The following is an 18,248-nucleotide window of genomic DNA, read 5'->3' as shown; positions in this document are numbered from 1 at the left end:
GGAGAACCTTTAAGCACAATGTTGAAATGGCAAAAGAGAAGCTTGGTTTTAGAATGTGATGATAAAGAGGAATGGGATCATACTCGGGGTCATATGTTAGTGTGTAGGGAGAGCTTTGCGGCAAGAACCCCACCAAAATGTTATTAGAAAGGTAAACTCTCAAGAGTGCAGGAGAATTATTTTAATGATTAGGCTAAATGTTTTCCCAGTGCATTCGAAGACCCCATGCATAGGTGTGTAGAGGAAATGTCCATGTGGGATGGGAGTGCCCGGGAACCTTTTACATTTTTTGCTGGTCTGTAAAGCTAATATCGTACCAGGACGAAAATGGTTAAGACCACATTTCCTAGGGAATAACTTTAAAAACTGTGTGGAGGCCATATTTTTAATAATGCACTTGACAGATGAGAATGTTATATTTTATATTGTATCATATGTGAAGGAATCTATGGGGGGGGCAGATGTGAACTTTTATGATAGGACTGTATTTATAAAGTAATTTTATGGTATGTATTGTTTTATAATGGATCTTAATGGTTTATGCTGAATAAACATTGATTGACTGACTGAGTTTCCTTCATATTTAGTTCAGCTGTATTCATATTGTCAAGGTATTATTCCCTTTTCTTCTTCATACTAGATAGCACAGAGCTGATGCAGCAAGGGGACATTGCCACCATGCATTCTGGACACAGTGCTGTAAAATGCCCTGGGAAAGCATGCTTCTGGCCGAAATCTAGCTTGGGGACTGTCATTGTCCCATACACCATCTCATCCATTTTTGGTAAGTCTACTTTTACAATGTAATATTTTAATGTGTGGATTCATTTGAAACATATAAACATATGACTCCCAGGTACAACAAGTATGTTGACCACTTCATTCTTTTTGCCCAAGACATGGTTGGTATATTGTTATCAATCTGTTTTGTTCCCTTTACTCTTGACTAAATAGGACATCTATTCCTTTAAATCGTCTTGCTGTATTTTTCACTAAATATATAAGAACATGTATGCCTTGGCAGAGTCTCTTAAAGCACCCAACTGTACTAAAGGAATAAAAACACAAAAGCAGCATAAAGCACATTAGGCCTAACATGAAAGAAATATAATTTGTTTTGGTGGGTTATGTTTTCGGAAAGGTTTCCAAGGTAGGGTAACTGATAGTCACATTTCAGTCTTCTCTGTACTTGTGAATACCTCTTCTGCAAATTTGGTGGCCTTTTAGGATCAGGATCATATTAAATGGAAACTTGCTGATCCCTCAGTAGCCATCCCACCTCAAGCAGCACTTGTCAAGAACCAGCAGAAAGTGATTAAATGTTATAGGTAAAATATGATGGGTGACAAAGGTGCACTTTTAATAATGTTAATACAAGAATTGTAATGTAGAACACACACGAAAAGGCAATGGTGAAGATATCCAGACTCATACTTGCAATATTATTAAATAGCTAAAATGATATATATTCAGATTATAAAGCACAAAAACACCCTTTAGGAATATTTGAGGAACACAATGCCTTTATCGATATGCACAAAATATAGTTGCATTTTTAATTCATTTGTTGAAAACTTCATGTACCTACACAAGAACAAGAAAATACATTATCATTAATCATATGCAATGAATCAGGAATCAGTAATAATGATTTTAATACGTTTATAGGCAGAGTCCATTCCAGGTGTTACTATCAGCAAAGTCATAATTGGTGATTAATGTCTTTTGGTCATGGACAGTCAGCAGGCGCATATTACTATCATCATAATAAAAATAATCAGGAACCAACTCCAGTATCTACACCGAATAAACAACGTTTTCAGATTACAGCATACAAGAAGAAAAACAATGCATACATTGATACAGAGATGACCAGCATTTCCACGAGAACACACATCTCACAGTGACCATTCGAGTGAAATCACTATCAAAACCTTACCAAACTAGCTGTGTGTTGCTAAGAAGCCAAGTAGGTAATACATATGATATGATATGGCATTTATAGTGTGCCCATACACGGGTGTTTCAAGGCGCGACTAAGGCTGACATGTAGCTGTATTGTTTCATTAATTACTATTGGGATTAATCACAGATTTGCGACCAAAAAAGGCAATTTAAACTGCACTTGGATGCATTCTCCATAGTTTAAGCAGGTAAAAAAGAGGCAACTTAAACTTAAATTTCAACTGCGACTAGATGGTTTTACCTTCAACAGTTCTACAGTTCAAGTCTGAAATGGTATCACACACATTCCTAAGGGGTTTAAGTCTCCCTCACACTTCATTCTTGACTCAGTGGTTGGTTGTCACTGGTCTCTGGTCCTCTGGTCCTTTGTGTTGCATCCTCTGGGCTGAGAGACCCTTTTTCGTGGCTCTTCAGAGACCACGTGCACCTTGTGAAAGATGTTTTGTAAATTATGGACTCACACTACGGTGACATGACTAATATAATGTTCCCTATACAGTCCCACCCACAATTCGTGGCAATAACCAGATAGTGATTTCTCAAAACTTTAAATGTATTTAAATGAATAATATGAATCTAGACAAAGGTGGTCTCCAGTGTTATACCAAGAAAAGCCCCTACATTTTATATACTTATAAACAAAACATAACAAAATCCCCCATGGCTATAGGAATCTCGCTAACCTCAATTCACACACTTATGCTTTTTCCATAATCAATTCTAGGTGTATATTACACTCTAAAAGACACTAGGAATTTAAAATACACTCCTTATATGATTGTTTCTACCTAAGCAATAGAGTTAACTTCAGTGATAACATTGCCGCATTTGGCTTAATGAGTTGGCATATAGAACCATTTCAAAGTTCTTCAAAACACTTGTTTTTCTCCAGTATCAAGACAAGTATTGTATCAGAGAACAATTACTTGCAAAAATGTCATTTGTAAACACATATTTAGTTTTACCTGGCTCCCTGTATAGGTGTGGGGTTGGGATGTTTTGGCTATTGCTCCAAATCTTCAGATGTCTTCACTTCTCCCTTGCGGGGAGACCTTTCTCATGTGGGCAGGGCAATGCATGCATAGAACAATAGTTCCCTTGGGGGTGGTGCACAGGGGGTGTCTCACATGGGAGACGGAGCCCTTTATGGAATTAGGGATGTCTACCCTCACAGAACTTGGTATACCGCATATGGGCCAATCTCAGGTCTCAAAGAGTCAGGTCCCTCAGATACACTGTCAAACCCTACCAACATGTGTTTTGTGAAGCTAATCCAGCTAACACAATATATAGGAGAAAGCCTCAGGAAAACCAGACTCTCCAGGCATGTACCTTTAATACGGGTACTGGGAAGAAGAAGATAAGGAGTATGAAGATCACACCACTACACAATGGTGGGCGGTCTAGCCCTCTGCAGTATCTCATTGGAGCAACAAGACACAAAATACACAAGGGAAAACAAAGGGGTGAGAGAGATCCTCTGGACAACTGCTCTTATGAAAGTCTACCCGGCAACCATGAAGCGTGAAGCAGTCAACGCCATCCACCAGGCAGGAAGACAGAGTGAGCCCACCCCAAGACCTGGGAACTATGAGACTCGCTTCCCGAGCAGACTATGGGGTGTCCCACGGTGTACGCAGCAACGCCAAGCTTTGAAAAGACCACATGAAGGATGTGTAACGCCATTGGATAGCACCGGACATGAAAATGAACCTGAATGCTACCAGAGCCTCGAGATTGAGTCTCGAGGCGCAGAAGACGCAAACCAAAAACATAGGTATGTGGGCTGGCGGGAAGGGATAGGAGGTCCAAGGCAGCCAGGAGAAGGACTGACAGGACCGAATGAGAGGGTTGGGAAGTCTGGAGGACAGAAAGTACCACATACAAATACCCTGAGAGAAATACAGACAAAGGGCCAGATACCCTAAAAATCAAAGAATCAATGGTGAAAGAAAGCTTAGCTTGGCAGGAGAGTGAACCAAGCTACCCAAGAGGAGAATTGCAAATCTGGGACTTGTACCCATATTTAAAACAGAGGATAAGAAGTTCAGGAACCCTACAAGAAAAGACAGAGAAAGAAATACAGAATAAATACAGGTTCTGCAAGAGAGTGAACAAGGCTGTCAAAGAACCCCTCCAAGGTATGTTTTTTTTCAGTGCCCAGATTCCTATGTGGCGTGTTATTTATTTTTCCCCTTTATAAATTGCTATACAATACAATACAAAGTAAGGTAGCTCAAATCTGGGACCCACAACCATATTCAAAACAGAGAATAAGCAGGCCAAGGACCCAAAAGAAAGAGAAATAAATACTGAGTAAATTCAGGCTTTGCTGGTGAGTGAACCAAGCTATCAAAGAAGTCTTGGACTCACAGCCATAATTAAGCCAAGAGAACAGGAGGGTTTGGGACCATGAAAGAGGGAGAAGTAGATACTGAACAGGATTGTGCACTCTTCTCCAAATACACATGTGTGCAGCTTTCAATTAACATGTGCATGCAACTTTCAATCTACATATCTGTGCGCCTATTTCAATCTACATGTGTGTATGCAGCTTTCAGTCTATTCCTATGCATTTACTTTCAGCTCTACAAGTTTGGAATAGAGATACAATATTCTCCAGCAAAAGGTACCATGTTAAAACACCTTTGACCTTTCACATTACACATAGGTTTGCCTGTGCATATCAAGATAACTGACTGCAGGGGTTTAATACATCCTCTGTTCTTCTTTCTGTTGCACCTTCATCCAATTTTTGAATAGACCCCAACCGGTTGAAAATATGTTTGATATCACATTAGATAATAGTGTGTTATGAATACATTATGGGCCAGATGATTCTAGGCTGGCATGAGCCAAGGATTCTATTTAAACTTGATATATTTCTATAAAAGCAATATGCATTTAAGTTTAACCAAATGCTGCCAATTATAAGTTGTGCCACTTAATACAAAATGCATTGGGTATGAACTTTTTTTTTTCTATTAAATGTGTGAGTTTGGTAGCAAAATTTTACATTATATTTCCTATTAACATATTGCATTTCTTTAGTTCCATATAAAATTTAAATGTCTGTTGCAGAGTGCATCGTTCGAATCTCAAGTTTTCGACTTCAAAATGAAGTCCAGAATTGAATAACCATCATGATCAGCTTTATGTTTTTTCCAGAAATTATCTGCAGCCACATTTCGTCACCACTGTGGCTCATTCGCTGATGTTTCTTAGTGCTGGCAAATTGGATCCTGCGCTCGGTTAAGATTGGGCATTCCATTAGAATATGGTAGATTGTCTCTTCTTGGTTGGCAAGTTTGCAAAATCGATATAGATTTTCTTCCTTAAGTATTTGCTTGGTCACTGCAAGGTATTAGAAAATACCAAGGCAAGTGCACAACCTAGTATACTGATTATTTAGAGAAACGTAAAAAATAATGGTATTTAAATTTTAAAGGTGCGGGGGAGGAACTGAGATCCTGGGACAAGACCTCTACAAATAACAACAGAAAAGGAAAAGATTCAAACTTTGAACCCTCCCGTCCCCTGCACACTGTAGTGTGTGTTGGATAATCCAACTACTATATCTTCGAGGAAATAAATTCTTTATGAGTAATTAAATGGTATTTAAACACAAGAAGTTTCAAACACAAAAAGTTATTTGAAGAGCACATAAGTGCATATGTTATTATTTTTAAGTACAGGCTTTTGGGTACAAAGACAAAAGCAATCTCAGTACATTTGCAAAAAACAAGTGAAGAATGAAGAATGAAGGAGTGTTGCCAGTAGTCTGTTTCTGGGTGACGAAGCGTTTTGAGGCTGGACGCCTCTTCTTCATAGGCCTCAACAGACTCTAAACAAAATATGTATACATTAGAAGGCAGGGTTTTTGAGTATGCCAACATATATTAACACAAGAATACCTATCAATTCAAGCTGGTTTCATTACCATAATCATTGTTTCTGTGGTTCCCATGGTTAAACTGTCACTGTTTTCATATCCACATAATTGTATGGCTTATTATAATTTGCATGGTTTTCAATCACTAAGGTGACATGCTAATAGTTAGTTCAAATGTATATCCTGGACACAAATATGCAAATGTATATATAGAGTCCTATGGCCCACATGGAGTGATCGCTATCGAAAGGTACATGACCGCTTTGATTAGAACTCTTCTCTTTACAACAGAGCCACGACCGCTGCTCTTATTACATACTCTCATGATTACTTCTTTTTAGCACTGCAATTCGATCGGTTCCAGTGCCAGCGCATGGTGGAATCGCCATTATGTTCGCCCTGGACCTTTTTTAGGAAATCTGCTGACTTGGATGCACACCCAGTTCTCTAGAATTGGGTAGGTTAATTCATAATTTCCTTTGTCCCTATACATTGCTGACTCTCGTTTTTCGGGCCATGATGGCCCGGGTTTAGCTCACATGGATTTATATTTGATTCTAAATAAATTCTACTCTTAGAGATTCTAATTGGGCTATACAGTGCATTTCGCGCTCCTTATGTAGATTGCTGACGCTTATTTTTTGCGTTCAGACACGAGTACGTCTCGACAAGAGTAGATTGTTAATCTTTAGGTTTATATTATTGGTTTGTGACACAAGATTTGTGCCCTGTATTTATCTTTCCTTATTTTCATATCATTTTCTTTCGCTCTCAGATCAGAACAACCCCTCTTGTTAATTCTGATGGAACTCGATTTTGAGCCATTCTCCATTTAACGGCACCTTTGCCATTGAAGCCTGAGCATCAGCCTTTTTGCTTCATCCCGACATACTGGAAGAATTTTCGCTTCTCTGTTTACAGCACTGTCCTCTACTTGATTCTATCAGGTAACTCATACTACTCTAGTTTATGGGCAATGTCAGACTAATCTAGTCACTCCATGTGGGGCATAGGACTCTATATATACATTTGCATATTTGTGTTCAGGATATACATTTGAACTAACTATTAGCATGTCACCTTAGTGATTGAAAACCATGCAAATTATAATAAGCCATACAATTATGTGGATATGAAAACAGTGACAGTTTAACCATGGTAACCACAGAAACAATGAATATGGTAATGAAACCAGCTTGAATTGATAGGTATTCATGTGTTAATATATGTTGGCATACTCAAAAAGCCTGCCTTCTAATGTATAAATATTTTGTTTAGAGTCTGTTGAGGCCTATGAAGAAGAGGCGTCCAGCCTCAAAACGCTTCGTCACCCAGAAACAGACTACTGGCAACACTCCTTCATTCTTCATTCTTCACTTGTTTTTTGCAAATGTACTGAGATTGCTTTTGTCTTTGTACCCAAAAGCCTGTACTTAAAAATAATAACATGTGCACTTATGTGCTCTTCAAATAACTTTTTGTGTTTGAAACTTCTTGTGTTTAAATACCATTTAATTACTCATAAAGAATTTATTTCCTCGAGGATATAGTAGTTGGATTATCCAACACACCCTACAGTGTGCAGGGGACGGGAGGGTTCAAAGTTTGAATCTTTTCCTTTTTTGTTGTTCACTGCAAGGTATTCTCTGGTTGGTAGGATATTATGACAAGTCGTAAGTATAGATCTCAAATTGTTTTTGATGGAAATCTTTCTTTATAAGGCAGGAGTTCACCGAGGGCCCTTGTTTCGGTCTCAGGGATTATATTCATTTTGTATGCAGCTTTATCTTGAATTGTTTTAATCCAGTCATACTCTTTAATCCTCTTTTTCACTTTCAAGGGTCGATTGATCAAAGTCTCAGACGAGGTGTCATTCAGGGTGAGCAGGAATTGGCATGCTTCTTTCCATATGATCATCGTCGGGGATATCGGTTTGTCCCTGGTTTGCCTCAGAATCTGTATTGCGGGTGTACAATCATTGCTGATGATCTTATGATAGATGTCTAGTTGGTGCCAGTTTCTGATAGATTCAAGAGACTGAAGTCCCAATTATTATCGCAGCCTTGGTAAAGGAAAGGAGGAAGATAGTGCAAGTACTTTGGGCCAAACTAGTACTTCCACCAGTGGCCATATATTGCGAGAGATGTTGATTAGGCTTTCGCTTCCATATAGTAAAATGACTGTCACCTTTTCCCTGTAGAAGGCTATCACAAATTTCATTGTGTTGGCGCCATATTTCCTGTGTATAATCAAACCTTGCCTTGCAAGACTGAGAGCTTTAATTTTTAGGTGTGTGGTCTAATTCTGTCCCACATGGGACTGATTGAGTTCTATACAGAGGTATTTGATTTCGTTCACAACTTTGAGTTTTTTCCCATCTAGGTATATCTTGAGGGAAGCAGATGAATTCCGAGTGCAGTGGCCCAATGACATAATTTTAGTTTTGCCTGAGTTGATCTTCATATCATTTCTTTTTATATAGTTGTCAAGGTTATGACATTTTTTTTGGAGACCGACCTTAGTTTTTTCCATAATCACGATATTGTCCGCATATAAAATATATGGGACAGGTATCGCATTCAGTCTCAGAGGGTAAGTGGAAATATCAAAGTCATTTCCAAAGTCGAGGAGGTAGAAGTTAAAGAGAATGGTGGCCAAAGGGCACCCTTGTTTCAGACCATTGGTGGTTTTTATTACTGAGGAAAGAATTCTGTGGTTGGTCAAGTAAATTTGGATGGAAGTGTCACTATAGAGTGCTTTAATCGGTGCCATCAGCTCGCAAGGCAGTTCTCTTGCAGAAGGTTCCACAGCTTTTTTCGATTGATGCTGTCGAACACCATTTGAAGATCGCCAATGATGGCGTGGGCATTGGTCCGGGTTCTAATTGATTGATGTTTAAGTATGTTGAGAATCAGAAGGTTTATGTTGGTTCCCACATTACTGGTGAAGCCATTCTGGCGAGGATCTTGCTTATTGTTAGTCTTGGCCCATTCATAGTGTGAATCATTTGGCTAGGATAGACGTGAATATTTTGCCTATTGGGTCAAGCATCGCCAGCAGTCGGTAGTTAGTGGGCAGCCCTCTTTCACCTTTCTTGCAAATGGAACTAAGACTTTTATCGGGTAGATATTTATTTTTAGAAATTAGATCGAAGATTTGGATGCAGAGTTTGGCCCAGGCCTCATGCTGTCTTTTGATGATGTTGTTGCTGAGACCGTCATGCCCAGGGGCACGCGAGGGGTTTAGCCTTCTGATATGGGTAAGGGTTTCATTGTAGTCCCATGAACTATACCACGATTGGATTTCGGTGTTGGGAGTTTTGGCATAACAAACGTGTTCATGGGTGCGATTATAAAGCAAATGGAAATGCTCGATCCAGTCGTTTTCAGCCACATCCATGATCAGACGGTTTTGTAGAACTTAGTTTGGATTCAGCATGGCCCACAGATTTCTGGTGTTTCTTTTGTTTAGTGCCAGGAGGCAGGAGGATGGTTTCTGCATCATTTTGGGTGATAGAGGCTATTATGTGTTTGAGCAATGTCTGTGTTTTTGTTTAATGTCTTTGACTTTCTCAGGTTGTTTCATTTTCTTGGCTATTCTTGTAGATTTCCTGAGCTCTTTCTTCGCTAATGCAATTTCCTTGAAATAAACGTGGGTGTTAGCCGTTCTACCGATGGAGCCTTGTCAATGTTTTTTCGAGACGTTCCATTTTTTATGGGGAATGCGTAATCTGTTTAGCCCAGCATTAATTTTGATCTGATGGTTTCCCATTTTATCCATGCAACAGTGAGGAGCATTCCAGGAAGTGAGGAGTTTGGCATGATCACTATGAGAGTCGGCCATGACTTCAAGTTTGATGGTATTAAAGAGCAAGTTAGATGATGAGTATATATAGTCAAGATGTGCACTGGCATTCTCTCTATGCCATTGGGCCTCGCTGGCATATTGCCTTCAGTGTTTCCTTTACAAAGAGTAAGGTTACGTAGCTGCATCGCTTCAGAGCAAAGCTTGGCTTGAGGGGTTAGTTTGGGATCTGGGATTTTGACTCCATCCGCTTGAAATAAATGGAGATTTAGGTCACCACAGATGATGAGATATAGCTGTTTGTATTTTATGTACACACGATCAATGGAAGTCAGTATCTCATCTAGGAATTTAAAAGTTGGCTGGAATAGACGGGCTCCAATAGATGTTGGATAAAGCAAGTAAATATCCTTCTTTAATTTTAGCGCTGACTTGCTTTTGCATTAAGTTTTGTTGAAGTATAATTATTTGGAACTAGTTGTTGGGAGACAAAGCTTCGATAAGATCGAAATTGGCCTCAATTTTCCAAATCGTCAAAAGACCAGCACTGGGACGATTTTTGTTAGCAGTGATAGCTGGAGTCATAAACATCATGTAACTTTCACACAATGGAAATTTGATGAGCCAGGTCTCCTGGAGGAACATTATTTCGTAGCTATACATGTTGCTGTTTCCCTATTGGAATAGATGCGTAGAACCTCGCGTATTCCATGAACAAAGATGAATTTGCTCATGTTGTATCGGTCGGCGTTATAGATAAGTGGTCCTTTCTTTCCTTCTTTGCCCTTCCATGGTTTAATATGAAATCAGGGAGTATACTCTCTGTATTTTCGTTGTATTTCTGGGAGCGCTCCATGGTCTTCTGTCATCCATGTTGGTCCTTTTCAGGTCTTCATGCTGATTACAAGATAGGGGGAATTCCACTCTTCTGCTTTTCTTTTCTGGTAATATTGACAATTATTCATTTTAATTTCTGCAATGAGGGTCATTCAGGACGGCTGAGATGGTGGAACAATTAAAGCCAAATACTTCCATCTCTTTAGCTTGCTTCATGATTGTTTCAAGTGTAATGAATGTGTCGAGTTGGACTTGAATCAAATCTGTTTTGTCGTTGTCCGGTAATTCTATTACTAGGATGTCGCAAGATTTTATTCTTCGCAGGGCAGGAATTGCATGAAGCAATCTCAGAAGATTGGTTCTGTTCAGAATTAACCCATCTTGCGGCGTAATCGGTCGATGTATCTCGATTATGTTCTTTATTTTTTGCATTCTCGGATCGACAAAAGTAGGAGGTTTCATAGGATTGTCCAGGTTATTAGCTTTTGGGGAGCAAGCAGAGTGATTTCTATTCCTTAATGAATGAGTGGATTTGCAGTCTGGGAAACAGATGCTACCACCATGGGCAGATGCACAGCTGGACCATTCTCTTTCAGTATCAGAGATTTCCTCACCGGTGAGTGTTCTGTTTTTACTGTTTTCTGTGTTTCCTTCTTAATATTGGTCAACGATGTAGAGTGACGAGGTATTACTGGAGACGTCTGATAATTGAGTGATTGATCATTCAAGGGCAAGGCCAGGGGCTATTACCGCTTAAGGTTCTTGTTGTGAGTCTTCATAAGTGGAAAGGTTGATAAGTAGGTCCACAATATTCTTGTCCTCTATATCTTGGACTTTTGGTCTCAACTGTTTTTCTGTGCCACTATGTAGGTTTTCAGGAGACTCTTTGGTTCTTTGAGCAAGGGGTGTGCTCCCCTTGTCTACCGCCACTTTGTTCATGGTTTGAGGCAATGTCAAATTTATAGATGGTTTGACATTGTCTTTGATTTTCACCTGTGCTGTGCTGCGTTTCTTTCCGTTAGTATGCATGTTTTTTTTTGTTTGATTAAATATCAAAAAGGTCTCTGCTGGAATTTCCATAGCCAGAGATCTTTCATGTTTGACATCTCTGTTGCAGCAGGATGTGGTTTTCCTGATGTTGCTAATTGGTTGTACAATGGTAGGTTCCAGCCGAGCGGGTAGTTTTAACAAGGATGTGGTTTGTTCAGTTATTGGTGGAAGAAGTTTGCTGTTCGCTGAGCAGGCTGAGCAGGCATCCAAATTGTCTGGTCCAGCCTCAACAGTAGTGGCATAATTCACTTTAGATTGTTTTAAATTATTAGAGTTTTCTTGTTTTTTATTTGCGAGTAGTTTTATTAGCGTAGTGGATTTTTGTTCCTTGTCCATTCGGTCATGTAGTGCAATCTCAAAGAGGCGATTCTGCCACATACTACTGGTTTCTGCCTCAATGTCAAGTCTGCTTTGGATCCTATTTGCCAGTGTTTCCATGTAGATTTGGTTTAGTGTGGATCAAAGCAATAAGAGCTGCTTGATCGCGCATGGTTTCGTGGATGGATTCATATAACTTGATGAATGGAATAAGGGGTTCGAGGCAGTGATCATAGTACTCTGCAATTCAGCCATTGTTGTTGGAAGACGGGTAGTACATATATCTTCAGAGGTGTGGCATTGACAATTAGAGATCGCCTCTTTTTTACATCTAGTTTCTGGTGTCATTTGAAGTTCTTGTGCGGTTTCCCGATGTTTACAAGGTAAAATGCTCTCCTCATTGTGCATATCTGCAGTAGGATTAGTTCTGGCGATAGAACCTGTCAATGGTTTCCCTTGTCTCAGGGTGGATGTTTTTTCCAGTTCTCTTGAGTTGGATTTTGTGAGAAGGTGGCTGCCAAATATTGCATTTCTCTTTTCCTGGTCATTCATGATCTGTTCAATCTCTGTGATGTTCAAAGAGAGTCTGGCTGCATGATGTCTCTCATGATTTGTCCGATTCGGCTGATGGTTGTCACTTTCTGGTTGGAATTTGTAGTAGTTGTTTTGGCAAAATGTTTTGGCTTAATGTGCCCTTTTTTGTACCGTTGATGATTTAATCGAAGAGTAATTTGAGTTAAGTACCGTTGCATTACATGGGTCCACCTTCTCTTCTTTATGTAAAGTCTCAGTTGGTCCTTCGCAAGTGGCCTCAATTTCCTGTTCGATGTGCGGCGGTGCGAACGATATCCTTTTATCCATTACTTATTTGAGTGTTCTGCGGTAGCGCATGGGTGAAGGTGGGAGTGCTGAGGGCTGTTTCCTGAACTCCTCTGCAGGAGAGTTAGAAGTATTAAAGACGTCCTGTGAGAGATTGATGTTAGGAGTCGGGTGGCAGGTATCGCTCACTAGGCTCTTATTGGTAGGCTGCTCCTTCTCTTTAGGGTGTGCAGATTTAGGTGCAGGTTCAGTATCATGTTCATTATTTGGAATGGTGGTCGAGTAGCAGGCATCACTATCTAGGCTGTTTCTAACAGACTGTATCGTCTCTTTATGCAGTGCAGATTCAAGTTCTAATTCAGTGTCATGTTCCATGTTTTTAAAGGTGAATTCTATGTCAGAATTGCTGTCTTTGCAAGAAATCAATTGTGAACTGTCTTTTGCTTCGTTAATTTGCTTGTCAATCATCGTTCTCTGTTGTCCTTGCAATGAGAGGGTATATTCTAGATTGAGCAAAGTAGTATTGAGACAGGAGCTTTTAATCGGAAGTCTTTGTAGTTGCATGTTTAGATATTTCCAAGAGAAGTGAAAGTTTCTCTCGTTGTCGGGTATTTGGTCCGGTACGAGGAGCAGAAAAAGCATTGTACGAAACCGTAAATATGAAAAACAGTAAAGTCATGAAGCAGTTGTGGAAATGTTGCAGAGGTCAGGGGAGAGGAGGAGCTGGGAGTGGAGGCAGGGGGTAGGTGCCGGGGCGCAGTGGCTGTTTGATGAAGGAAACAGCTTACCGTAGCAGTCCATAGCAGTCCAGAGGAGGTCCGAGGAAGGATCGAAGAGTGTTCAGTAGTTGGAAGGAGGCAGAGTCTCACGTTGGCTGGCGGAGACTCTCATAGACTCAGCACCAGAAAAAGCAAACAGACAGCACGTAGCCTCCTGCACTCTAAGAGACTCCATTGGGTATATGGAAATAACATCTCACTTTGTACACAATGTAAATAGGAGACAGAGGACACCATATTTAACACTGCACCCATATCTTTGTCACTTTGGCCTTCCCCTTGGTACGCAGCCCTCTGTTTCCTGGATCTACCATTGACGTCTATGGGGAAAATTTGAAGTTATAATAGGGTTTCCACTTATATTTTAAATATGTCTTCTCATTTTGGGGACAACTCTTAGACCCCCAATCTAAAGCTGCTGCATCAGCAAGCTTTCTTTTCAGCTGGCTGTCTGGAAATCAACCTCCAGTTTGGGTTGATCATCTCTCTCTGGTATGGCTTCTGTCGCCAGCCTGCCTAAGAATCAGTCCTCCAGATGTTTTTAGATCTGATCCCCCAGACACCTCCTTCTATTTGCATCATTAAATACTCGTTGATAATAATATCCTAATACTCATACTAATAATCCCTCAATTCTGTGTGCAAGCTATTTTATAATCTTCAGCTCCTTCAGCTCCTATCCACATATTGTGGCATGAAAGGAGGGGCTCTTCTTTCAAAGTCCCATGACTCAAAAGGTGTGAGATATCTTGACTGCTCACCTTATGGAGCAGCATTTTTTTTTATTACAATAACGTTGAATGTGAATGTGCAAGTTTAATAATAAGAATAAATATATTCATTAGTAGAAAAAATAATAGTTTAAAATGTGATGTGTTCCGATGCATCCAGACAATATTCTTTTATATTTATCTACATTTTGTTCCATTATGGCTTAGGCAAATTGGATAGAGGTTTCAAGAAATAATATATATGTATCTATTTTCAATTAGTCTCATGTTTATAAAAACTTCCCTATACAGTTATGATTGTATTTATGATTACATTTTGGGGTTGAAATGCCAAATCCCAAAACTTTCTTTTTCATTTTATAAGTGAAGTAATACTCACTTCTCCATCCTACTATGAATACATTTTGAGATCAGTTGTTCACAGAGACCAGATAAGCTGTCACGTGACTTCAGCTACATGGATTTTAGAGTGGTCGGCACTTAAGGAATATAACAGTCCTCTTTGAATGTATATATTAGCCAGCCATTGTCTATGGTTTATTGACCTTACTGGTCTGAACATAATGAATTATGGCATCATTATGGATTCTAGAGTGGTCGGCACTTAATGAATATGACAGTCCTCTTTGAATGTATATATTAGCCAGCCATTGCCAATGGTTTATTGACCTAACTGGTCTGAACATAATGAATAATGGCCTCATTAGGGCATGGAGTTTTTGCAATGTGGCTTGAAATGTAGAAGGCGAGGTGAATTCTAGGCCAGCTCCAGCTTCATTACCATGGACTAGAACAGTCATTTCCATCTAACAAAGTTGTGTACCAATTTAATACTTTTTACAAGTTTCATTTCAAGTTAAATAAATAAATAGTATTCAGAATGGAGTGAAGTGCATGGACAAATATAATTGAACTTTGAATACATGCCTCATTTCTACACTACACTGTATTTTGGATAAACAAAATACACAGCAAGATAAAATCATTTGAAAAGAATGACAGGCTATATTTCTTCTGTACTCTGGATCCAGGATGAAGTCCGAAGTGTGTTTATGTATAATTTCAATACACATTCTCAGGCCTTGGCTTTGTTTTTTTACATGTGGCATAGTTTCAAATTTTAATATATGATATTTCTGCATGTTTTCATTTAGTGATCAGCAATAGTTGAAGAAATGTACACATTTACTGTCTTTGAATGCACAATCAGGCCTGTTGCATTTTTACATATCGAAGGTTTTTGTTTAGATAATATGCAGTCCTTGGCATGTCTCCAGAATTGACAAGCCAGACTCTGGAATTTGTTTTTAAGGCCTCAAAAGGGTTGCTGTTTAGCTCTTGGGTGTATGCAGTTATTTGCACCCCACATTTGACAGTTGCATGTTTCGATCATGCCATTGAACACAATGCACTGCCGAACAGGGCACATACATTTGTGAATGATGCCTCTCTAACTCCAAGTTCTCAGTTTACTTTAGGCACTTATCATTTAGGTTCAAAGTTTCTTACAACCCAATCATTAGGCATGAAACAAGGGCAGAACTTGGGGACAGAGTAACTCTTTGGCAACTCACAGGTCTGGCCTCAAGAGGATGAGAACTTGTACTTGTCCAAAGGCTTTACCTTCACCTGATCACCACATAAGTGGCTTTGATCCTTGTCTTACTCCCTATACCCTTTCCATGCTTTAACCCCCAAAATGTCATAATGATCTTTTAGAAGAGCCTCTCCTGCACCTCTTGGACTCTCTTTTAGAGTACGTCTCTCCTTCTGCACTTAATTTCCTCTTCACCACATATGTGTAACTCAACCCTTCCCAGACACACTTTTGTTAAATATTGTGTGTTTGTCTCCTCCTCATCTTTTGGAACCTCATACTATGTCAGCCTGTTATTATCTCTACCTGGCTCTGTATTTACAGGACACTCTCTGAATGATTCCCTCATATCCTTATTTACCACTCCTTTGGTCTTTATACCAACCTTCTCTCAGCTCTCCAATTGCTCATCCTTTTTAGTATTCCCCCCATCTTCATCTCCATGACTCCAGCCAACTTCAGCCAACCTCAGTCTTGATTTTCATCCAATCCTCCAATTTAACGTTCTATCCAACCACCTCTGCACACACACACTATCCTCCACATATGCAAACAAAGGGGGCTCTGGGAATCTCTCTACCAGCACGAATACAGCCCAATGACCTGTTCTTGGGTGAATAACCCCTGGGAGAGACTCTACCAAGTCTTTAACTCACTGTCCTTTTCACAGAGAAGAAATTTCCCCGCATATCAGCCTTTGTCCTGCCCAGGGGCAGTCCAGCGCCGAAATGCTAGGCAATTCTCCTCTGAACAAGAGTACCATCAGTAACCCCATACACGTGTTTCAGCCTTGTTGGGCATCATCAGTGAGGTGAAATTGTTGCCTCTCTAGGAACAGTGAGCAAGGGGTCCACGTCTGGATTGCCCTGTTAACTTAGGGTGAAACCCAAAGTTAATGTATGCAAACAAAGAGGGGTCTGGGAATCTCTCTACCAGCACGAACACAGCCCAATGACCTGTTCTTGGGTGAATAACCCCTGGGAGAGACTCTACCAAGTCTTTAGCTCACTGTCCTTTTCACAGAGAAGAAATTTCCCCGCATGTCAGCCTTTGTTAATAACCACTGAACAGGTTATCAGGCCTTGTTCTGTCGAGAGAGGGGCGCCCGCTACCTTTGCAAACTAAATTTCAAGGAACCTGGGATTGGTAACCCTAGGTCTCCTGCGGGCAACCAGACGTGGTCTCCCTCTAACTGTGCTTAGAGAGGCATCAGCTTCACCTCACTGATGATCCCCAACAAGGGTGAAACACATGTATGGGGTTGCTGGTGGTACTCTCGTTCAGGTTGGAATTGCCATTGCATTTCGGTGCTGGACTGCCCCTGGGCAGGACAAAGACTGATATGCAAATGGATATTTCCCATCTGTGAAAGGCACAGTGAGTAAAAGCAGTGGCTGCGAACTCTCAAGTGGTTAATAACCACTGAACAGGTTATCAGGCCTTGCTCTGTCGAAAGAGGGGCGCCCGCTACCTTTGCAAACTAAATTTCAAGGAACCTGGGATTGGTAACCCTAGGTTGGTCTCCCTCTCACTGTGCTTAGAGAGGCATCAGCTTCACCTCACTGATGATCCCCAACAAGGGTGAAACACGTGTATGGGGTTGCTGGTGGTACTCTGTTTCAGGTTGGAATTGCCATTGCATTTCGGTGCTGGACTGCCCCTGGGCAGGACAAAGACTGATATGCAAATGGATATTTCCCATCTGTGAAAGGCACAGTGAGTAAAAGCAGTGGCTGCGAACTCTCAAGTGGTTAATAACCACTGAACAGGTTATCAGGCCTTGTTCTGTCGAGAGAGGGGCGCCCGCTACCTTTGCAAACTAAATTTCAAGGAACCTGGGATTGGTAACCCTAGGTCTCCTGGGGGCAACCAGACGTGGTCTCCCTCTCACTGTGCTTAGAGAGGCATCAGCTTCACCTCACTGATGATCCCCAACAAGGGTGAAACATGTGTATGGGGTTGCTGGTGGTACTCTCGTTCAGGTTGGAATTGCCATTGCATTTCGGTGCTGGACTGCCCCTGGGCAGGACAAAGACTGATATGCAAATGGATATTTCCCATCTGTGAAAGCACAGTGAGTAAAAGCAGTGGCTGCGAACTCTCAAGTGGTTAATAACCACTAAACAGGTTATCAGGCCTTGTTCTGTCGAGAGAGGGGCGCCCGCTACCTTTGCAAACTAAATTTCAAGGAACCTGGGATTGGTAACCCTAGGTCTCCTGGGGGCAACCAGGCGTGGTCTCCCTCTCACTGTGCTTAGAGAGGCATCAGCTTCACCTCACTGATGATCCCCAACAAGGGTGAAACACGTGTATGGGATTGCTGGTGGTACTCTCGTTCAGGTTGGAATTGCCATTGCATTTCGGTGCTGGACTGCCCCTGGGCAAGACAAAGACTGATATGCAAATGGTTATTTCCCATCTGTGAAAGGCACAGTGAGTAAAAGCAGTGGCTGCGA

At 40.7% G+C, this 18,248-nt stretch overlaps 1 protein-coding gene across 1 annotated transcript in view; it reads left to right on the top strand.

The window, feature by feature from the left end:
• The first annotated feature begins 654 nt into the window (after positions 1–654).
• The window catches only part of LOC138504992 (astacin-like metalloendopeptidase), a 226,577-nt gene continuing 208,983 nt past the window's right edge, over positions 655–18,248 (top strand). Inside the window, exon 1 of the mRNA XM_069625354.1 lies at positions 655–784. Within this exon, the coding sequence (XP_069481455.1) occupies positions 655–784 (130 nt within the window). The remainder of the gene's footprint in view (positions 785–18,248) is intronic.

The sequence above is a fragment of the Ambystoma mexicanum genome, chromosome 11 (genome assembly GCF_040938575.1).
Source record: "Ambystoma mexicanum isolate Mex_15411 chromosome 11, UKY_AmexF1_1, whole genome shotgun sequence".
In the NCBI taxonomy this organism is placed as follows: domain Eukaryota; kingdom Metazoa; phylum Chordata; class Amphibia; order Caudata; family Ambystomatidae; genus Ambystoma; species Ambystoma mexicanum.
The sequence above is the reverse complement of the archived record's forward strand: the minus strand, read 5'-3'. Positions and strand labels throughout refer to the sequence as shown.